We start from the raw sequence: 23560 nt of genomic DNA, 5'->3' as shown, positions 1-23560 counted from the left end.
CCTTGAGGCTAGTGATTTTGCTCAAAAATATTTAAAGGCTTTAGCTTTTGTTAGAGCAATGAAGCTTGGTGTTTTGGTTTGATTTTTTCTTATTTTTCCTTAGCTTTCTAGGTGCTTTGGACATCAAAGACCCTAGCTTTAAACAATAAAACTACGACTTATCATTTTTTTCCAAAAATAATACAAAATATCTTAGTTTATTTCCTTGAGCCTAGTGATTTTGTTCAATGATCTTTATTATAAGGCTTTAGCTTTTCTCAGAGCAATGAAGCTTGGTGTTTTGGTTTGATTCTTTCTTATTTTTCCTTAGTTTCTAGGCACTTTGAACATCAGAGATCCTAACTTTAAACAATAAAGCTGGGATTTATGATTTTTTTTTTTCCAAAATAATACAAAAATATCAATGTTTATTTCCTCGTGGCTAGTGATTTTGCTAAAAAATCTTCAGGCTTTAGCTTTTATTAGAGCAATGAAACTTGGTACATTGGTTTGATTTTTTTTCTTATTTTTCCTGTTTCTAGGTGCTTTGGACATCAAAGATCCTAGCTTTAAAGATTAAGCTAGGGTTTATGATTTTTTCCTAAAAATAATACAAAAATATCTTAGTTTATTTCCTTGAGGCTAGTGATTTTTGATGGGATTTTTACCATCTGCAAAAGTAGAGATAAAAATATTTAAAAATACTTGCAAGATTACAAGATAGTTGTAGTATAGTAGCTCAAACAAGGTCGCTCTCTACAGGGATTGAATGAATAATTTATGTAAATACCAAATTAATTATTTGAAAACAAAGTTTGAAAGAGGTTGATTTTATTACCTAAAATATTAAAAACGAATTTAATTAAAAATAATTAAATAAACTAACAAAGTAAAGAGAACGAAAGAAAATAGTTTTGAAAATAGATTTGAGCACTAGGTTCCACCGTCACCTTTACAATCCTATGTAGTTCTTCCAATTACTTACGATTTACGCATGCATATTTGAAGGTTAGGTTTTCTTAAAGTATATCCTACTTGGAACCTCCAACATAGAACGTATATCTAACATGCAACTTGTCCGTGGTGTCCAGATTGAATGTGAACATGCAAGACTCATTAAGCTTTGTGAAAACCTTTTGAAAAACCATATAACCCTTAAGATGTGTCGTCCATCTTAAGAAGTTACACATATTAACCACAAGAAGCCAGCGTCAATTTCAGGACAACCATCTGCCAAAATTGCATCAAATTACTTTTTTAAATATCCTAATGGTGGCCAATCGTCAAGACAATTAGATAATTTAAACCGATGATTAATAATTCAAAACTTGCATGCATAATATCATAAGCAAATTGAAAAGAAACTACATATTCTTGCTAAGGCTCGTGGCCTTGCCCTAGCAAACGAAACTAGTTACGAACAATCATAAAATAAAATATTATTATTAACATGGATAGAAAACACTTGAAAACAAACTTGAAAAGCTCTCAAGAGGAGTGCGTGCTTTCTCCTTTTTCGTCTCCTCCGTCATTTTTAACCTTAATGGCTAAAAAGCCTTATTTGTACGCCTAATGGCTAAAAAGCCTTATTTGCTGCATTTTGTCTAGATTGTCTTACAAAAATGTCAGTGATTAAGTGGATAGGCTTCTGATATTTGCATGCCTAAACTCCATGGACTTACTACCGATTACTATATTAGTTAGCAGTGTTGGATGGCTAAGTTACCAAATTTATTGTAAATGTAGACGCCAAAATGAATGAATTGTGTTTTACTTGATTTTTCAATTGTTTGTTTAGATGGCTGCTAAAATGATGTCTGAGGTCGGATTCGAAGGAATTCATTCTGGATTGGGCACAATGGAAGGGTGGCACTGCCAAAGCAAGTCAATGTTCCAATGAAAGTGACAATTCAGCAGTCACTTCGGTCTCAGTTGGTCGTCAAGAAGCACAATTTGGAGGAGAAAGCCACCCATAACATTGGCACACAGACAAATGATGAGAATCCAGATGTTACCATCGCATACAAGGTAGCTGTTTTGGGGGATCTCTCAAGAATTGTGGACGGAGCTTTGATTGATAGTGTTAGCATTGCGGGCGCTAACATATCAATCTGTAAAGATGACTTCAAGGAGGCTGAGCTTGGTGGCAATGTGGAGGAGTTAAAGAGGTGTTTACAAGGTGCCAAAATGGTGATAGTGGCAGCAGGCATTTCCAGAAATGCTATGAAGTTCACTTATGATCAGATGCTAGCATTCAATTCTCCCATTATCGATTGTGACATCGATGCCATCGCCCTTCATTGTGCTGATGCTTTCATATGCTTCCTGACCCAACCAATAGAGCATGCAATGAGGTCCACGGCAAAAGCCTTGAAGTCAAATATAGGATTTGATCCATTGAAGCTCCATGGTTTCTGCGTTACTGATCTGTCCCAGTTTAGTTTTAAGATAGAGGAGTATTACTACAAGTCCAAGACAAATATTCAAGTGCCAGTAGGTATGGAGGGTTATGCGTTGGAGTGCATAGAGCAAAGCGAGATCAGCGAGTTTGGTCGCGGAACGGGAACGCTTTGGCTGTAAATTTCTGTTGCGAAATATATCACAGATTGCATCCGGAAGCTGATGCTTGATAACAAGCCCTGATAAGGGAGAAGGTTTCATTTGGTCGATGGAAAGGTCGTCTGCTTTTGCTTCTGCTGGACTTTCTAGGTTGTAATGTTTTTCATTATGTTATGTTGTATGTTGTACGGTGGCAACGATGTCCTTTGACACGTCGGTTTTAGGGCATGTTTAGTACCACTTTCCTTGATAATATTAGCAAAATCTTAGGTAAGTAGTCTAATTGCAACTGAGAGTTGAACGAACGAACAAACGAGACCAACAGTTGCATTGCGTCTGATTCGTTCCTCTAAACCAGTGGCCCGATTTCAACGTCATCAGATTGACTTCTATATCTAATAGACGAATGAAATATCCTTCATGTTTCGAGTACATAATATTAACCGACTATTAAGAACTGAGAGCCATGAAACCTCAAGGCAATATGGCTGTGCTGCTTTGAGTTTCATCTGGTCATCATGGACTGCGTACCGTTCGCCTGAAAGTTTACAGCTGCAGCCAGATTGTTGGTTGGCAACCATCGCAAGTGCCTTACATAACCTAAGAAGAAGAAGAACGAACAAACGAAACAAACGAGACCAATAGTTGCACCGCATCTGATTCCTCATTCTAAACCTGCTGCTCGAATTAAACGTCATGGGATTGACTTCTGTCTAAAAGCCCAAGGAAACAACAACATTCATTAATAGAATCCATAAATTCTCTGCTTAAATTTGTATAGGGGTCCGTCAATCCCAAGATAGAGTCGCAAAGTTAACATTCATCATACAGTCACAAGTTAAATTGACCTAAAATCAACTACACATAAATCACTCCTTCATGACTGCTTACAACCTCACCGATGCGGTATACTTTATAAGCAGCTCCATTCCCATCCTCTTCAAGTATCCTGTGGGATGCCTCCGGACTCACAACAAGAACCATTCCAATTCCCATGTTAAAAGTCCGTCTCATCTCAGCCTCTTCTACTCGTCCAGCCTTCTGGATCCATTTGAAAACTGGTGGGACTTCCCATGAGTCTTTATAAATGACCGCTCCTAGGCCCTTCGGGAACACTCGGGGTATATTTTCTGTGAAACCACCCCCTGTGATATGAGCTACTCCTTTGACACCTCCCTTGCTTATTAAGTCAAGGACCTGCATGTTTTAGTGCAAGGCAATAATAAGTTAATAAAAAGCTCAATGACGGGAGCATTTTCATTTTGATTGTCAGCAGCTAGTTATTTAGTCCTGCAGAAATATGCATCTGCAGAGCATGATAATGGGAAGCGGAAGTAGGGTTTGATCGATGTCGACCCTACCTGATTAACATATATCACAGTCGGGACCATCAAAGCTTCGCCAAATGTAACACCTTCTCCCCCAGGCAGTTGGTCCTTGAGAGAAACCCCAGTATCAGCAAGAACCCTGTAAAGATATGGATGCAACAGTAGTAAGGTAGGGATATTTTTCCATGAGTAGTCGAGTCAACCAACCGGCCGGCGAGACATAGAATTTAATCGCATACTCAAGCTACTTGCTACAGACTACATACTATCGTATGAAAACAGCTAACGAAAACTGAACGTTAATTTTTTAAATATGTAAGAAGCTGAATCGCCAACCTTCTCACGAGAGAGAAACCATTGGAATGAACCCCGCTGGACGGCAGGCCAATGATGACATCTCCGGGAGCAATGTTTTTTCCATCAATGATCGATTCCTTTTTCACAGCTCCAACAGCAGAGCCGCCCAGGTCATACTCGCCGTCTTTGTAAAAACCCGGCATCTCTGCAGTCTGAAATCGTACGCAATTATCAGCAACACGTGTATAACTTACAAAAAAGTTGGTATAAATTGAGGCAAACATTAAGATTTATTCCCCATGTTGGGAAAGATTTATTCTCCAGCTTACAGAGTCACAGGGCAATTATTAATGGCACAATTCAAAATAACTAGTTAGTCGCGAATACCTCTCCGCCTGAAAGTTTACAGCTGCAGCCAGATTGTTGGCAACCATCGCGAATACCTTGTATAACCTAAGAAGAAGAAGAAGAAGAAGAAGAAGAAGAACAGTGCAGTTATTGGGCATGATAATGTACTTATGCAATCCAAAGAGCTTAGGCATTGTGCCTGCGTGAAGTCTACCTTGACAGCGATATCAACATCAAGGCGGCCTGTAGCAAAGTAATCCTGGAAAGATAATGGCTTCGCCCCACAAGTAACGATATCATTGACATTCATGGCAACCTGGGAGTTGAACGAACGAACGAACAAACAAACGATAGAACGAATATAGTCTGGGCATTGGAAAAGCAATTATCCAAAGAAAATAATATGTATATAAGAAACGGAGGTGGTAGATTACCAAATCAATACCAATGGTATCATGAATTCCAGTCTCAAATGCAAGCTTAAGTTTAGTTCCAACGCCATCCGTCCCGTGAACAAGGCATAGGTCATCTGTTGTTGAGGAATCATCACCATACAATTACAATTGCAAACGGTATACAACAAAATTCAAACATTAATTAATTGATTATATACGTAAATTAATCATACGTACCGCCGAGTATCTCGTCATGGACAATACCCCCAAAGGATCCAATTTCAGGAGCCATGGCTTTAATTTTATCAACAAGCGCCGTTCCAGCATCTATATCAACACCAGCATCCTTGTACGTCAGACCTCCTCCTCCGGAGGCCTCCTGCTCCGAAGACAACACACGCCGGCGCTGCGAAATTTTACCAGCTGATGATGATGGTGAAGACAGAGAGAGAAACCCAACTGATGATGATGATGGCGGCAGTCTGCATAGATGGGCTCCGGAGTAAGAGGATCTTAGCCAAGACACTTGGAAGGCCGTGATTATGCCGTAGGCAGCCATTGTAAATTTGCAACAGGGAGGCCGAAGGTTGTCTGCGACGGAGGGAGCTGGAGCTAGAGCGGGAGCGGGAGTGGAGGAGGGAGCGCTCACCTGATATCACACGAATGACAAACCCTAACCCTAACACGTACCCCTAAGTTGAGTTCGACTAGCTAGCAATTTCCGAACTCCCAAATCAGACCAGTCCCATTCGTAGGGTCCCTGACACGACACAAACTAACTTCGACTTTTGGGAAATGGGCCGAATTCAATTTCTTTTACAGGAATCCGGATTGTCGACGGATTTTTTTTTTTTTTGAGGATTTTAGGCATAAGTGAAACTGTACATTATGCGATTAAAATTTATTTTAAATATTTTTATTTAAAATTAAATTTAAAATGTATTTAATAAAAATTAACTGCAGAATATATAATAAATTAATACAATTTACAAATCTTTAATATCCTCACCAAAAAATCCGGAGATCATCATGTTGACTTTTGCACTGCTTTATACACATTAGAAAACAACGATCTATACAAAGAGACAAAAACAATACTATTAAAAATCATTTCTTTTTCCTTTATTTTTTATTTCACCTTATGTGTATATATATTTTAACAAATGATATTATCTACATTAAAGAGGTGGGAAGTCAATAATGTAATTCGAATTTACTTTTAGCGGTAATCAAACTTAAGACCTTTCACTTACAAGTAAAAAAGAATACCACTAAACCGTAATATTGAACGGCATCTCTTACCTTATGTTTTTATGTCTAAATACTTCTGTGATTAGGGATGAGTGCGGATTGATTTGGTTTGATTTAGCCTAAGAAGGTGTAGTCAAATTAGAATTTGATAGGATTGGATAGTATTTTAATAGATTTTAAAATCCAGGTTTAGTCACTTAGAATTTTAAAAGACCTTGAAATCATGATGTAGTCAAATTAGGATTTAAGAGGATTTTAAATAATACATCTAAATCCAAATATGCTACGATTTTAATAGGAGATGGATTTTGATGGATTTGAGGGTAGAGGTATAAATAACAAGGGAAATTTTAAGAAAACTATCTCAAAAGTAGGATTCTCCTTGGACTATCTGTCACCTCCTGTTTTTTGTACAATATTTTATAATATTGCCACAAAAATTAATGTTAAATTGTGAGGTGTCAGAGAATCCATAGAGATTCTCACTTTGAGAAAGTCCATAGGGAATCTTACTTTGAGAGAGTCTTAGCATTTTCCAAATAACAAATAAACAATACAACCTTTAGGATTTCATTACTAATTAGTTTTCTTTCCCTTAAACTTACATAAACATACACACACAAAAACGAATAATACTTGCATTCCCTCTCTAGGAATGAACTCATTCTTCCATTTGCACATAACATATTTTAGCCATAGAAGTTTCATAATCATAACTGTCTAGTTTTTAATCTTTGTTTGAAGATTGTCCTTACAAAAAATTATTCAAATTAGAGATCATTAAGTCACCCAATTATATCAAATATATCAACGATGTAGCTATCAAGGAACATATTCATTCTCCTGTTTGCAAATAACATATCTTTGCCATAGAAGTTTCATAACCAGAACCGTTCAATTTTCTAATCTTCATTTGAAGATCACCCCTCATTAAAATCAAAGATCGTTAGGTCACCCAAATGTATCATCAAATATATCAATGGTGAGCTACTAAGAAACATAATTAAGATGAACCATTCAATTTTTTAATTTTCATGAAGATCTTCATTAGAAAAAATAATTTAAATCAAAGATCGTTCGGTTACCCAAATGTATCAAATATATTAACGGTGTACCTACCAAGTAACATATTCATAATGAACTATTGATTGAACTCATACATTCGATATTATCTGCACTAATATCAAATATATCAACGATGTAGCTATCAAGTAACATATTCATTCTCCCGTTTGCAAATAACATATCTTTGCCATAAAAGTTTCATAATCAGAACCGTTCAATTTTCTAATCTTCATTTGAAGATCACCCCTCATTAAAATCAAAGATTGTTAGGTCACTCAAATGTATCATCAAATATATCAATGGTGAGCTACGAAGAAACATAATTATGATGAACCGTTCAATTTTTCAATTTTCATGAAGATCTTCATTACAAAAAATAATTTAAATCAAAGATCGTTCGGTTATGTATCAAATATATTAACGGTGTACCTACCAAGCAACATATTCATAATGAACTATTGATTGAACTCATACATTCGATATTATCTGCACTAAGGGGTAGAGAGTGGACTAAACCTCACAATAGGCTAGCCATAACAATTTGATTCAAATTCGGTTAGAATCGAATCTAAGACCTCTAACTTACATGTGAAGAGCAATACCACTAGACTCAAGAGCATCTGCAAAGGAGTTAGCAAAAATTTTCTTTAAAAGTGTACCATGCTAACCCTTTTGGCACTTTTATGCTACTTTAAAAGTTTGTTACTCCAACCCACTCTTCAACAACGCTTCAAATTTTATCTCATTTTAAAATATTAATATTTTAACTTTATTTTATCTTGCGGGGCTCATATTTCATTTTAATTATGTTGCGAGACAACGATTTGCTAACATGAAAAAAGTATTTACAAGTTCAGTTGCTAATTCTTTAATTTACTAATTGAGTTGCTACCTCCATTATAGATGCGTTTTTCCTACGTGACATAACAGATCTAATTTTGCTACCCAACTGCTAGCTCCCCGAGCGAGCAATGTTTTTGTTCAGTAGGTAGCTACGTAACAATGAAACTGAAAATAAGATTGCCTCTTTTGGTTCCATCATTCTTTTGCGCACGTAAGATTGGTGGACAAAGATTTGTTCAAATTGCTTGAACAAGAGAAATCCCTAACCAAACGCCAACAAGTTTGGAGAAACGTACATTCACGACATTAGATGCTTTATGTTATGAGGCTTCACTTAAAAGCCATCTCTTTGCTTTATTTCTTCAACATCCGACATAGAAAGCAATACATTTTGAATTTTTCCTACATAAAACGGCTACCTAACGCGATCGAAAACATCTTTCCTGACTTCGTGCAGCAGTAAACAAATATCTAAAATGTCCGACACGCGTTCAGTGCTATGTTACATAAATTTGAACCGCACTCTTCAACCAGAAACAAATATTTACAGGATCAAATTTCATCAAGGAATCAACACATCCGTATCATGAAACGAATGCCAGTAACGTTACAGACTTGTAGAACACGAGGCTGCGTTGGAAGTACACAAAGTACTGAATAAAACAAGCAAATCTTGAACGCTGAATCCCTTTCCCCCAGCAGTAGAGACAAATTAGAGAAACTTTGATAGAACTTGGCAAGATGTCCAGAAGGCTTTTGTGGCAACCCTTATGATTACAGGGTTTTGGTATATCCTGTAAATAACGAAAAAAGGGAGGTCAAAGAAGAGATTTAAATTAGGACCGAGACACCGATTGCTGTATAAAGTTGCACTAGTAAAAGTTCAGTAAGTAAAAATCGTTAAATTATGAGAGTAATCCACAACATGCTGCATTATGAGAGTAAGTACCTACCCAACGGCAGTTGCCCCCCACGATGCTACATTATAAATAACTTTACTTCCGTCCCATGCCTTACGAAGCTTTCCCTTCTTATTTTTCACTGAGAATGTTTTGCTAAGGGCTACACAAGAATAGGACATGTAAGATTCCATTTGTAAAATTCGGACACCAAATCTAATCAAATAAAGCACAAAATGTATATAGTACTACAAGATTTGAAGCTAGATTTTTCTATATCCGTTTAAACTTACAAAGTAATTTAAAAACAGATTTTAGACTAACCTTCCTGAAGTTGATTAGGGGTCAATTCCTGCAAATCAGACAACAACCAATTAAAAAGAGTGGATACCTCCATCCAATCCAATTTGGTGTATGAAACATGCTCAAATGACCACAAAAGGCTACATATGCACAATTAAAAAAAATCTGCCGAAGGTATTGACATGTCAACAAGTTAAAAATTCTGACACTAGAGCTAATGCGTAATAGTTCATTAATTATGAATTCAAGGGTTCAAGCCTCTTAATCTACTTGCATTGATCCACACGGTAAATGATACATGTAAGTACTAGCAGCGACAAAAGATGGAAACTACACATGGAGTGAAAGCTAAATTTTTTAGGGTCTGTCATGGTCTAATGATCATTAGGTCATACATCACACACCAACCTGCTTTTTAAAAGACTACCAGATAGACTAAAACAAAAAGACCATGAAATGTCACTAAGTAAACTATTCTTTATGGTACTCCTAAAAGAGATTAAAAAAACATGCTTTTACATAACGATGATGGGCTTTAAAGCAAAGGCAAGAGTTAAATATCCACCTAACAGAGATGAGATGTCAAGATGAAATGATAGGCATAATCAGAAAGGATCAATTTAGAAACCTAATTGGTATAGACAGATTGAGAGTGGAAGCAAATAAGTGCAAATAACAAGAAGCTACGACTATGTATTAGCATCTTATCCATGTCAAGATGGTATAATGCCAAGGTGTCTGACGAGTGAGGAAAATATAAATTTAAAAACTATGTAGGGAAACATTGGGAGTGGCATCTATGAGTAATAACTGATAAGATACAAGGAAAATAGGCTACCGCATAGATGACCCCTAACAAAAAGGAAGAATAGTAGTAAATGTAAAAGATCAAAAGGCCAACCAAGACTATCATGGATCAAGTAGTACAAAAATTTTAGGACATATGCATGCCCATATATTCGCCATACAGGTCAAAGCCAAATACTAGACTAGGATGAAACTAGGACCAAAAGTGGGGCCAAAATTTTCAATTAGCATTATGCTTGTTTAACCCTAGCATGTCCAGAAAGCAGGATAAACAATCAATGTCCATTTTTCTTTTCTTCATTCTCTTCGTAAAACGAAGATGGATACGGCTTGCACACACTACCGTCATATAGGTGGAACTTTCTCAGTATGCGTTAATCATGGTGTTTTTTGTTTTTTTTGCATCTGCGTCAATCATAGTTGTGGTAGTAAAACTAAAAAAATCAAATTATGCTCAGCAGAGTTTCAAGATACCTTAGTCTGTTTAAGGGACAACAGGTATGCAGCCATAAAGCATGCAATACCCTCTACTATATCTTCTTGCCTAACAAGAACGTAGTCTTCTTCACCAAATTTGCTATCCTCATCTTCCCATAGATCATTCTCACTAACCAGATCCCACGAATTACCTTCTTCTGCTGCCATACAAGAACAGTTCAGCAAGTACACATATAGAGAACTCGATGTCTAAAATGCAATTATCTTTGGATTACCAGGTATATTTTGCGGAACTGATGCTTGTGCACTTTCTAGCTTTTGAAGGAAGTCGTGGCATTCAACTCTAGATTTAAGAAGGTTGCATAACTGCATCAAGATGAACATGGTATCTATGTTAGAATATGGAAAGCTTTCATAATGAAGAGTACACCATCCCTTACTAGGAAAAAAAAAAATAATAGCAAAAGCAATACTAGTGATACGAGGTTTCAGTTTGGACTAGACAACTTTTGAAGATTCTTCAGTGAAGATATCATAACACAAAAAAAAGATAATATGAGGTTAGCATAGAGGAATCAGACGTCCACTGCGTAGTGCCAGATTACATATTGGTTGGCAGATATATTGTTTTACAGAGCCAATCAAAGCAACATAGTTATCAAATTCGAGAAAGTCGATCATGAAAAGCTACATCCTCTAACCTTATAAGAAATAACGGTCCACACTCGACAAAGTTATCAAACTCGACATCGCCATTAACCATAGTAATCAAGTATGAAGCTCACAATTAACTACCATTCACCATAGATTGAACCGGGAGCAGCTCGATTGCTATTTAATTCAATATCTATGCCAAATAGTCTTAAAATCTAAAGAATCACCTGAATCCCAATTTCAAACTCCAAACCAAAATTATCAAATTTCAAGCTATGTGCATATAATTCACCTCCAAAAGGCCACAAATTCAACCCAAATCAAGCCCAAAACCTCCCAATTCCCACACAGAACCCTAAATTCATCAAAATCATCAACAATCCATACCTCGTCGGCTTCGCAGTCAGCCAGCGAACTCGTCGATCCCCTTCCCTGTCGGCGGTCGTCGTCAACGGCGGCACCACGAGAACTGTTATCGTCGTCATCTTCGTCATCATCCCCATCATCCTCCTCGTCAGCACCCCCAGTTGTACCGAGCGACTCGAGCGCCCTCTGGCACTGCTCGAGCACCGCCTGCAGAGTCTTCCTCTTCACGCGGAGCTGATCCTTGTGCTGCGAATCCACTCTCCTCAATTTCGCGTCGGCCGAGGGCTTCGTGCCGGAGACCTCGACCTCGACCTCCATGGCTCTGAGCTTCGTAATAATTTAGAGTCAGTTGCAGTTGTTGGATCGGTGAGGAGGTTGGAAGGAAGAAGATTTGGGGGGGTTTCGGTTCGAGGATACTTGTCGGGCGCGGCAGTTAGTGTTGCAATGCAACAACATGATTGATTAAAAATGCACTAATGGTGCTTTTATTTTTGTTTAAAAAATAGTTTTATTATTGTACTTGTTTTTGTGGGATTTGGTATTCGAAGCCGAAGAGGCGAATATACCAATACCTGATATTTGTACCTCAATGTACCAATTGTCACGTTTACAAATTTATTTTTTTATTATTAATAATACGACTACTTGATTATACAAAAGATAAATCATCAAAATTTCGAATCAACGATGCACCGACAAGTAAATTCTTTATGGGCATTCAGTCAGTTCTCTTAGCCATCAGTCTCAAATGCACTAGGCTCATCTCATGGAGGGAAAAGCCAAAATACAATTGTGTTGTTGCTCGTCGCCTCGATGATGTAATTTTTTTTTTTAATAATACAGACTGCTTATATAAAAAAGGGGTTTTTTGATATAGGTTCAAAGTAACTAAAAATTAGACCTATTTCAAAAGTCAAAAGTCACTAAAAATTGAACCTATTTCAAAAGATAGTCTATAAAATTGGACCTATTTCAATTTTTTTTTTTGATATAGATCCAAAGTAACCAACGGGTGGTTTTGCCACTTTAGTTCATCATTCCGGGATCAGTACGACTCGCAAGAGGTTTAAGCCCTAGTTTGGTAGTGAGGTGATTTTGAAAAAAGTGACTATTAAAAAAAGACAAAAACACAAAGTTACAAAACCCAGCTTTGAAAAACCAGCTTTTTTTCACATCTGTTTTACATAAAAGTTTATCAAACACTATAATACTGATTTTTTTTCTTTTTCAAAAACACTTTTACAAAAAAGTTTACCAAACACTTTGCTGCTTTATTTCACAACTGCTTATTCTCACAGCACAACAGAAGCTGTTTTTTTTCAAAGCACAATAATACCAAACTATTTAAAAAGGGACCATCTGCGGCTTCGCCGTGGCAGTCCACACTTACGGGAGTCGGGAAAACTCATAAAGACTTAAATTTAAAAAGGGACATGGCTGGGTCACAGCGTTCACTTTTTTGACGGTCGGAAAGACTCAAAAAGACATTTTAGCCTTTTTATGGTCACTATTGTGCGATTCACTAACACTAAGAATTGAACACATAAGTGTTGTGTGGTTACGTGCCTGAAATTTGTCCATAACCACTAAGCTACTAGAGGTGATTAAATATATTTGCTTGTTAATTTAGTTTATATAAATTTGGACTACATAGGATAGGATGACAAATGCTAAAGGCTGTGTTTGGGTCCGTGGAAGGGAATGCATCCCGCTCACAAGGAAATACGGAATGGTTCATTTGTTTTGTAAAATAATGATTCTCTCTTTTTGAAAAAAAATTATAATTTAATATGGAGTACATCATAGTATATTGGGAATTTCATAGGTGGGACCACCTAAATCGAGGGGCAAACCAAACTGAATAAATGTGTAAAGCATCCATTCTTTAGATCGGTGTCGATCACAATATGAGAGCGAGAGCAACTAGATTTGCCTGAAACCTGTCGATGGGCTTGGAAACGGCTAAGGAACGAATTGAAATCATCGTTGCAGCTTGGAAGGCAAAGATTGCAGCGGAGGCCGGAGAGTGGAAGAAGAAGGGAAAAAGAAATTAAAAGCCCTAAATCATAAACCACGTCATTTTGGTTGTTTTGGTTTGGTCCAACTACCGAAATGAAACAATTTGTTTTGGTCCAATAGCTTCTTTATTAAGACCCAGTGGACCTTTGTTTATAGGATTAGAAAACAAGACCCCAAAATTAGTAAAATTTTTGGGCCTAAAAACATTACAAAACACCTGTAAGTGCTATAAAAGAGGCTAATTATATGAGTAGACTTGATATTCGTGTTATATCCAATATCTTAACGGATCGTATTGTTTAACACCCGTTAAAGTAAACGGGTAATATGATCTTATCCGAAATTGACTTGTTAATATTATCAGGTAATATGACCCAACCCGTTATCTGTTAAGAAAAATACTTTTTAAATCAATAAATAATAAAAATGACCCTTAGAGGGGTGAGCTAAGTCTCACAATGAGCTAGTAATAATGTGGTTCAAATTTATCTTTGGCGAGAACACTCCATTTAAATACTGAAAGAATTGATTCCTCTGAAAATGGTGATGTAGATGAATTCTTAGATGATGCCTCTGAAAATATAGTCGACCCAACTCGAACAATTTTCTTCTTGGAGAATGATCTTCATCCTAGCACGACAATGAATTACCGCTTAGCAGGAAATTTTGCAAGTACCACACCTTTCCTTTCCCGCAAAAGTGTTGAACATATCCCTTTTGGATCAAGCAAACTGCCAGAAATTCTCAACAATTTCTCAATGAAACCGTGTTAAGAAAGATTGATCTTATGCAGCATAGAACGAACACGGCAGACTTAGAGATAGAGAGAGAATTCTTAGAGAAGAAGTAATCTGTTTTGTATTGGTTTTTTCCTTAACTGTTTACATAACATTGTAATATTTATACAACTAAGGTAGCTTACAATATAAGCTAACTGTTTAACAAACTCCTAACTACTTGTCTAATCTTATGACACTTGTCAAGAGTATAACCCTTAGATTGATTACTCCTTACATCCCCCCTCAATCTCAGGGGTAGTGAAGAGACAAAGGTACATACAACCCTTTAGTTAGGATATCAGCAAACTGCTCGAGTGAAGAGACAAACTGAACCAGCAACATTCGTTTAGTAACCCGTTCAACATCTTTAACGAGTGACAAGTCAACTAATACCTTTATCATCAACATCTTTAGACTTAGTGTAGTTCAGGAAGAACAAATTTTGATACGTCATGAAAGACCGATTAAATTCTTCCAACCAATTGCACAAGTAATCTATGATAGCAACAAGAAGTTCCAACTCAAACTGTAAAAGCTAGCTCAACAACCCAGCAATTAAGAAGGAAGATATAATTCTCAAAGTACATCCAAAATAAATGCTTCTGAACAAAAACTTGGGGCCTCCACATTTGTCAGTAATTAGCATATGGTATGCTAGCTTAAGATCAACAATACTTGCACCATCACATAACTTACTCAAGGTATGCATTTCACCAAGTTTTCCAATGTTGTCATAGTCTTCTTGCTAGTGGTAAAAGCATGTATCTGATAAGGTATTACTTGTCTCCAGAAGAATGACTCCAGTCTTTGCATTTCCCAAAGAGAATCGTGTTGATTTTTCATCAGGTGATTTGATGGTAAGATCAAATTCGAGTGATGGAAGGTAACTTGTAGAATGGCACAAGGAAGTTGATACATTGATTTCATGATATGAGCACTGAAATGATGGTGTCAATGGAGTGTGGTGAGTGTGGTTTTGTAAATCATACAACTCAATAGACAAACTAGCTTTCTTTGTTGCCACCATTTCCAGCTTCTTGCCAAACATGCTTTCTATTCTTTCGTTATCAGCTTCTTCACTAGTCATGTCGTTAGTCACATCATGTTCTATTGGAATATAATCTCCATTCCTTCCATAAACATGATTACATCCACTGAAGCATCCATCATTGGGCCAACAACATTCATAATATTTTGTCAGTGGAGGATGAGAGCCAAGAATTCCTTGAGATATTTTCAATGTACTTTGACATGATTCAGGGGTTGAAACTAAAGAGTAAGTATTAAGTATGTGATAACAATGAGCAGCAAAATGACCCTTTTGTGAATTAGGATACAAAGATAGAGTTGAGTCAAGAACTCTAGGGGAAAATTGAGGAAAAGACTTGTATGTATTAAACATTGGACCATTATTGTAATGGAATCGACCTTTACCACAATTGATGGACTGAAAATTCCTATAAGCACCATTATAACCACAAACATTTTTACCATTGCTCGACTGACCACAAATATAACCATTGTAAGCCCCATTATCATAGCTAGATTGACCTTAACTACAATTGGATTGAGCATGATCATAGGCACCATTGTAACCAGCAACACTATTACCAGTTATATTACTTGATTGACCAGCATGAACATGAGAACTAGAGAGAGGAAAGGAAGAACATGTTGTCTCATATTTAGATACTATAGCAGATAAGAAAGGTGGCATAGGAACATAATCCACAATGGCTTCCTCAGCGAGCAATTGTGCATGAAAATCCTTGAGTGAAATGACATTCTCACTATTGCAATATTAGCTTTAGGTGGCGGTTTAATAAGCTATTATGTCGGATAAAAGATATCCGACACAACATTCAGTTAGTGTCGGATAACAATGAAATCCTATCGATTATGTCTGACATAAATTCCTGGCGGATATTTAGTGTCGGATGCAATTGCCATAAAATTATTATAACCGCCAGTATTTTTGAATTTTTAAAAAAAAATATTTTTAACATATTTCGGCTGTTTTTAAGTTAATGGTGGTGGTTATAACCGACAAAAAATATTTCTTCCAATGCAATTCTCAAGAACAAAGTTCAATTTTCTGTCGGTTTATATTTTAAAAAATATTTATGTTGGTTTTAACCGACAGTAATGAAAAAATTTCAAAATAAAACCCCTCCATCTCTTCCTTGCGCTGGTGCCTTCTCCCTTCCTCTTCCTTTCCATTTTTCTCCTCTCCTCATTTCCTTTTCCTTCTATTTTCTCCTCATTTACTTCCAGTTCAATACTTGCAACTGAGAGCCTCCAGGCCGCTCCTCTGCAAGTTTTTCCAAATCGCCGTACGTCGGCCTTCGCCATTGACTTATCCCTTGAGACCTCACCATCAAGTATTCAAGGTATGGATGTGTATTGATCCCAAGCAAATCATCCCCACATCACCCTTTTCTCAACCCACTGCAAGATATTTTCATAGCTTTCGTTTTTTTTTTGGTGGCTGGATCCTCCATTTCTTCAAAATTAACAAATTCCAACACTCGGGTCAGAATCAAGATATAAAGATGGTGGGAAATGGAGGAAACCCGATGCAAATTTGGGAAATTTGGGTCTACTCTTTGAATGCCTCAGAGAAATTTAGTTGAATTTATTTGTGAAATTGTTGTTTTTTTATTCCTAATGTGCTATTGAAAGCTTTGGAGGCAGAGCACCCAATAATCGACTCTAATTTCCAGACGAACACAAAGTCATCTTCTCTGCAAGTTCTTCTCTACCAGGTCAGCATCTATGCGCATTACAATAATATATTAACTATATATGTATGCATGAATGTATGTATACGTCTGAAAGTTTGTTTCTATCTTTCGCTTCATCAAGTGCTTAAAGTTTTGAATTTCATGTTTTATTATTTGTACCACTTGGGTTCTTTGGTATCTGATTGGTTGATTATGTTTGAACTTTTTGGGTTTATTGGGTTTTTAGTTCTTGGTTGTTTCTTTTGAGCAAGATTTGAAGTTTTGTTTCTCTTCTAGCAATTAATGATGCTTGGTTGTTTGATATTTGTAGAGAAGTGGGCTTAATTTGAAAAGAGTTTTATAGAAAGGAGAACGCAGAGTGCCGGGTGGCTGGAAGAGGCGGAAGAGCTCATTCCTAAGCAACCTAGCTGACCCCTTTTTATTTAACTGGAAAATCACTGTTATGGTACAAAGAATAGTGCTAGGAGATTCTTTGAGATATTTGGTCATGGCCAAGAAGAACAAGAACCCGGGAAAGGGAGGGTACTATGGCAATGCTTTTGGATTCGTTGAGAAATGATTCAGAAAATGGTTTATATATATTTTTATTATTAATATATTTTATGTCGGTTTTATCTGATAATAATGTTTTTATTTATTCATTATTAATAAACTCTTTATCGGTTATATCCAACACAAGTTCCGTTGGTTTTAGTATTTTCTATCGGAAAATTCATTTCCTGACGCTAGCAATTCTGTCGCTTATTATATTCGTCACTGCATCCATTTTCTGTTGGATTTTGCTTAAAAGCCTACAGTAATATATGTTTCTTGTCGGTTATCATAGCTATACTAATAAATGATTTTGTAGTAGTGTCTCACGCCCTCTAATTACACATTTAAATGTGTTGTATTCTACAGGGAGTCCACAAGGCAATGATCACAATGTCTTCATTAGGAAATGTAACACCAAGAATAGAAAGTGCATCCCTTACTTCTTTAATTCTTCGAAGATACTAGGAAATTGAATCAGATCCTTTCTTAATGTTGTATAGATCAGTCTTTAACTTGATGATACTAGTTTTTGTGATTGGTAAGAAAAATTTGTCTTGAAGACGAACCCACATCGCTTCAAAACTCTTGCTACCAATCACACAAGAAATTGTAGATCAAGAAAGTGTTGCAGTAAGTAACAACATCAAAGCATGATTATGCATTTTCCACACTTTAAATTCATCTAATTCTGGTATGGCAGGTGACTCATATGTGATTACAGAATGTGTAGAAGTTGCTGCATACTAAGGAGGACAAGGATTCGATCCATCAATGGGATGAATCCCATAATGCCATGACCTTGTAGCATTATCTTCATCAGAGAATGCCACTACAAGTAGTTGGTGTCATCTAATTTTACACAAGTAGAGGAAGAAACAGACGGAATCAATGACACAATTGGGGATTGCAAAAGTTGCAATTGTGCAACTGTAACCATAACTTTTGTTGTATAAATGAACAACCCAGATAGAGATTTAGAAGAGAACCCCCAAATTTGTTGCAGACAAACCAAACTGAGGGAACCGAGTAGAAAAAAATCAAGAAGTTGTTGCAGATACAACAGAAAAAAAAGAGAATCTTGATCCAGGATCAAGAAGTCGAACAAGAAATCGATCGAAGTATAAAAGAAACGAGTGGAACCATGTTGTTGGTAGTTGGTCTCATCCAACTTGACTGAAACCGATGTTGAAACAGATGAAAAACAAACACCTGGTTGATAAGTTTTCTTTGAGAACAAAAAACAAACACCTGGTGTGCAAGAACTTGTAGAATATAGAACACAGGGATCGGTAAGAAACATAACCCATAAAATTAGAAAGAAATCACAAAGAGATTGTAGAAGAACAGAGAGACCATAGAAGAAAGAAATAGGTAGCGAAAACAAAGAACCAAGGATCGAAAAAGCTTGCAACGAAGCTTATTCGGCGATGATACCATGTTAAGCAAGATTGATCTTATGCAACAGAGAATGAACACAGCAGACTTAGAGAGAGAGAGAAAAAAAAAAAGAAAGAGAATTCTTAGAGAATAAGTAATCTGTTTTGTATTGATTTTTTCCTTAACTGTTTACATCGACATATATTAACACCCCACAAATTGTTGAATAAACCCTACATACTTAATACACCCCACATTTGCTTTTTCATTGTAAAATTATCTCAATACACCCCACATACATTCCCATAATACCCCTACACCTCCCATTCTCAATATACACCTTATATTTTGTACATACACCCCACATTTTCTATACACCTCAGATTTTCCAACTTGCCTCTCAAACTGTAAACAGTATTGTTTAATGCTTCCGATGAATGCATCTCATCAAGCAAGTCATGTAGCACACAGAGCGCCACCTCCAAAAACCGATTAAGACTCACCTCCGCAACATTAACAAGACCGAGCGATGCATTTGTGCGCATAAATTTCGTGACGACGAGTCCGGCTAGAAGTTGCTGATCTGTCTTCACAAGCTTTGATATGAAACAGGGGAAGAGTATTCTTCTAAAAAGCAACGGCCATTTCTCGTTTTGCACTTCGGCTGCTTGAAACTTGCAGGATATGTTCCCGACCAAATAGTAGCTATAAATGAAGATGTTTCTCAATCAACATTTTGTAGTTTCATTAGTTACAGTTTTGTTCAACAATGGAGGGTGTGAGGGTTTTGATAGTTGAGAAGATAAATAATACGCTAAAAATGATTTGGGTGTATTTAGAATATTTTTTTTTTAAACCTAATAAGGTCAAAATTGTCATTGCATAGTAAGGTAAATAAGTCATTTAATATTAAATTTAATGTAAGGTGCATTCAACATTTTGTGAGGTGCTAATATAAAAAGTCTTATAGTATTTATACAACTAAGGTAGTTTACAATATAGGTTAACTGTTTAACAAACTCCTAACTACTTGTCTAATCTTATGACACTTGTCAAGAGTATAACCCTTAGATTGATTACTCCTTACAAACCGGAGTTTGAGGCAGCCAATCTGATTAACAATACTATTCAATATTGTGAACTTCATCAAGTCACGAGAAATGAAGCAAAACAGTGTGCTACCTCGTTAGAGTCGATGATTGACTTTGCCACCTCCACGTTAGGAAAAAACTGTTCGAGCAATCGCGACGGAGGTGGAAAAAAATGGAGCTGAAGTACTTAATAATTCCCGGAGTGAAGGAGCTGGTAGGCAACAAATTCACTGTGTGTCATAAGGTGACCTATGTGCATGCCGTCTTTTACTGCCATGCAGTTGAAACGATGAAGACTTATATGGTGCCTCTGCAAGGAGTTGATGGGACAAAAGCTAAAGCAGTGGCAGCCTGCCATGAAGACACATCTGGATGGGCCCTTAATCATTATGCCATCAAAGAGCTCAATGTTGAGCCAGGAACCGTTCCCATCTGCCATTTTCTTAAAGTCGAGGATGTCACTTGGGTTCCAAACTAAAAACCTACTTGATTGGATCCGTCAATCGATCCGTTCTTGTACGTGATCCATCACTTAGCCCATACAAGTTCTGGGTTTTGTATATCCTCCAGTAATAAAAGGAACTTTATAAGACTGATCAGTTGGTTGTTTATGTTCGAGACTACTTACTGCCCACACATATATATATATATATATATATATATATATATATATATAGACACACACACACACATATACATACATACATATATATACACACACGTGTATATTTATATATATTCATTTGCAACGCAAAATTCTTCTTATAATATGAATACGAAAAAGAAAACAATAGAGTTGAGATAAATTAAACGGGAAATGATTTTCAATAAGCAAGGGATTGTGATAAGAAGAAGTATAGGAGAGATGCTTTGAAAAAACCAACGAAGATGACCTAGAGAGGCAATGATAACAACCTTACACCATTAGCATTCTAAAAGCAAACAAATCCGACGAGAAAAGTGGCCAGCAGCTATTATCTCATGATTTGAAAAACCAGGACCTTCTTACAATGTTGTTTACTTACTTTATTTGCTAACTAGAAATTGTTGTCCGCATATTGCTACGAAATTAAAAATTCTATGGAAAATCTGTTGTAAGTCTGATATCTCTCTCTATCTCTCTCTTTTTATTTGATATTAATTTGTATGAATTGTTAGGATTGTGAATTATGTGAGTTTTTTGTATTTTTTGTTGTGATTATGGGGGGTGGGGTAATTTGTATGAATTGTTAGGATTGTGAATTATGTGAGTTTTTTGTATTTTTTGTTGTGATTATGGGGGGTGGGGGATGGCGTAAGGTGTTTGGGGGGGGGGGGGGGGGGGGGGGGGGAGGATAAGGTGGGTGGGTGGTAGGGTATGGTTGTGGGGGCGAGGTTGTATTTATTTATTTATTTTTAACAAATGATATTATCTACACTAAAGGAGAGAAGGGTGGGTGAAGCCTCACAATGAGTTAACAATAATGTATTTTAGGTGTTCATAGGTGAGGGTTTCCGGGTAGTTATTTTAGGTTGTAAAATTATGAAAGTTTTAGGTGGTAAATATGAATTTTTTTTGTGTAATTGTGAAATTTATGAAAATTTGTAGGAAAATATGAAAATTTGGTAAAATTGTAGAAATTTGTGAAAATTTGTAGGAAAATATGAAAATTTAGTAAAATTGTATACATTTGTGTGAAATTGTAGGTGACACACCCCGACCGAGATCGGAGCGTGCTGGCCGTCACACGAAGGTGATGTAGCCATGTGCACGTGCGGAAGCCAATAAAGTAATAATATAAAAGTATGAATAATTAAAAACTAGCATACAAAGTACTAAATAAGTGCTAGCATAAGTGAAAGACCATTTCAGAGCAGGTTTACAGCAGTCCAAAAGAAAGTTGCGACATAAGTACACCCAAAGGTGACCCTACGCTGGTGAGTATCTGTCAGAAAAGCCGGGAGAATCCTCTGGGAATACCACCGAAACTGCTAATCAACTAGAACCTGGAGGGGCGCAAAACAAAAGCGTGAATGGGCAAAAACAAAGCTCGTTGAAAACCATTTAGCAAAATACATTCTAACCCCTCGCCGTAAAACCTGTATACTTCCCAGAAAATAAACATATACGTATGTATAGATATGTCAAACATGCTCAAGGGTATGCCAATCATGCTCAAGAATATGCCATGTCAAAGTCTCATAATGATATGCAAGTGCTCAGGTATAACTCATATCAATAGCATAACATCTGGCAGCCGGAGTCACCTAACGTGACCTGTACGGCTGCATATAGAGCTCAAATCTCAAACTCAATAACTGAACCTGCCCACGAGTCGGAACCACCTAAAGTGGTCTGTACGACAGGCCTGGGTGTAATACATATATACGCTCTAGTGCTACGATCACGTGAAGGCTGTGCGAATAATCGCGGGTCACCTACGAGTCGGAATCACCTAAATGTGGTATGTACGACAAGACTGTGCACCTAACTTGGATCCAAGCTGAGCGTGTGGTGCGGGAGGTGAACATCACGTGAAGGACTGTGCCCTACTCTGGGCGGGAGCACTAACACCGGGGGTGCAGGTTATGAGCTCTCTAAGCATCTCAAACCACTACTGTAATGTAAACATGCATACCTCTTACCTGGCACTTACCTGTGCGTCCACGGCACCCAATACGCATATAAAAACGTATGCCACTACTAATGCATGTGATGATGCATAAACGATAATAATAAAGTGCATGGCATAACATAAATAATCCTTTTTAAACAATTTTTGGGAATATAAATGTATATAGGTATATACGGAAAACAAAAGCCCACTCACTGGTACGTGGAAGGGTCGTAGCCCCCCTGCCTCGAGTGCGAACGCTCGTCCTCGGGGTACGTGTCACCTATACGCGAAATAACTATAAAAACGTTAACTTTAAAACACATAACCAACTTCTCGTAATAACTTCTCATACATTGCTCAAAATGGACAAATGAATATACCAACGTGCTCTACACAACCTCAGGATCACAACCATATTTTTAAAATAATTTTTGGACCTCTCACGCGCCCCGACGCGCCAAAATAGGCACGGACCTAGGCGCCCCCACGCGCAGCCACATGCCATGCACACTGACGGTGTCAATTGACGCCGTCAGGAATATTCCGTTAAAATTCTGGAATATTCCGTTAAACTTAACCGGATACCGTTACTGCCGTTAGGAATATTCCGTTAAACGTAACGGAATATTCCTGTTTCTTCTCCGGCCTACCCTCGCCGGATTCCGGTCACCGGAAAACTGGGAAAACCTGCAACTTGGGTTTTCTCACTCATTTCTCAACCATTTTTCAAGATTTTAACACCCAAATGCAGCCCTAAACTAGTAGAACACGTCCCAACAAGTTTTAAGGGTTAAAACTTACGCGATCTTACCTGAGCAAACAACCAAAACCGGCCAACTTCGAGCAGGACGATCCCGACGTCCAAATTCGTCCAACGAAGCACTCCG

At 37.1% G+C, this 23560-nt stretch overlaps 3 protein-coding genes across 5 annotated transcripts; 1 reads left to right on the top strand and 2 right to left on the bottom strand.

Annotated features, from left to right (window-relative positions):
• The first annotated feature begins 1875 nt into the window (after positions 1-1875).
• LOC137717152 (malate dehydrogenase, chloroplastic-like) lies at positions 1876-2559 on the top strand. Its single transcript, XM_068456455.2, has one exon. The coding sequence runs from the start codon at positions 1876-1878 to the stop codon at positions 2557-2559; it is 684 nt and encodes a 227-aa protein (XP_068312556.2).
• Positions 2560-3264: 705 nt separating this feature from the next.
• LOC137717439 (phosphoribosylformylglycinamidine cyclo-ligase, chloroplastic/mitochondrial) lies at positions 3265-5689 on the bottom strand. The gene is made up of 7 exons (XM_068456811.2): positions 5144-5689; positions 4946-5040; positions 4726-4827; positions 4551-4616; positions 4203-4375; positions 3900-4005; positions 3265-3735 (listed from the first exon to the last, which is right to left on the bottom strand). Exons 1-7 carry the CDS (start codon positions 5463-5465, stop codon positions 3397-3399), a joined length of 1203 nt encoding a protein of 400 aa, XP_068312912.2. The 5' UTR covers positions 5466-5689; the 3' UTR covers positions 3265-3396.
• Positions 5690-8379: 2690 nt separating this feature from the next.
• Positions 8380-12082, bottom strand: LOC137717440 (uncharacterized). 3 transcript variants are annotated; one of them, XM_068456812.2, is made up of 6 exons: positions 11554-12082; positions 10788-10878; positions 10549-10712; positions 9289-9316; positions 9019-9127; positions 8380-8859 (listed from the first exon to the last, which is right to left on the bottom strand). In XM_068456812.2, the coding sequence occupies exons 1-6, from the start codon at positions 11848-11850 to the stop codon at positions 8778-8780; spliced, it is 771 nt and encodes a 256-aa protein (XP_068312913.2). In that variant the 5' UTR covers positions 11851-12082; the 3' UTR covers positions 8380-8777. The 3 variants fall into 3 exon arrangements, with proteins under 3 accessions (XP_068312913.2, XP_068312914.2, XP_068312915.2); XM_068456813.2 differs by having other exon boundaries at positions 10549-10709; XM_068456814.2 differs by having other exon boundaries at positions 8568-8859; positions 9015-9127.
• Positions 12083-23560: the final 11478 nt, after the last annotated feature.

The sequence above is a fragment of the Pyrus communis genome, chromosome 8 (assembly GCF_041283825.1).
Source record: "Pyrus communis isolate YQ-2024b chromosome 8, ASM4128382v1, whole genome shotgun sequence".
Taxonomy (NCBI): Eukaryota; Viridiplantae; Streptophyta; class Magnoliopsida; order Rosales; family Rosaceae; genus Pyrus; species Pyrus communis.
Note: the sequence above shows the minus strand (reverse complement) of the source record. Positions and strands in the feature narration are given on the sequence as shown.

Excerpts from the sequence above, each read along its gene's own strand:
- LOC137717152 (XM_068456455.2), top strand. The coding sequence starts at position 1,876 with ATGAAAGTGACAATTCAGCAGTCACTTCGGTCTCAGTTGGTCGTCAAG.
- LOC137717440 (XM_068456812.2), bottom strand. The coding sequence starts at position 11,850 with ATGGAGGTCGAGGTCGAGGTCTCCGGCACGAAGCCCTCGGCCGACGCG. Across the intron at positions 10,713-10,787 it reads AGTTCCGCAAAATATACCTG|CAGAAGAAGGTAATTCGTGG; the intron begins GTAATCCAAAGA and ends CTTGTATGGCAG. Across the intron at positions 9,128-9,288 it reads CCCTAATCAACTTCAGGAAG|CCCTTAGCAAAACATTCTCA; the intron begins GTTAGTCTAAAA and ends ATTCTTGTGTAG.
- LOC137717439 (XM_068456811.2), bottom strand. The coding sequence starts at position 5,465 with ATGGCTGCCTACGGCATAATCACGGCCTTCCAAGTGTCTTGGCTAAGA. Across the intron at positions 4,617-4,725 it reads ATGTTGATATCGCTGTCAAG|GTTATACAAGGTATTCGCGA; the intron begins GTAGACTTCACG and ends TCTTCTTCTTAG. Across the intron at positions 3,736-3,899 it reads CTGTGATATATGTTAATCAG|GTCCTTGACTTAATAAGCAA; the intron begins GTAGGGTCGACA and ends TAAAACATGCAG.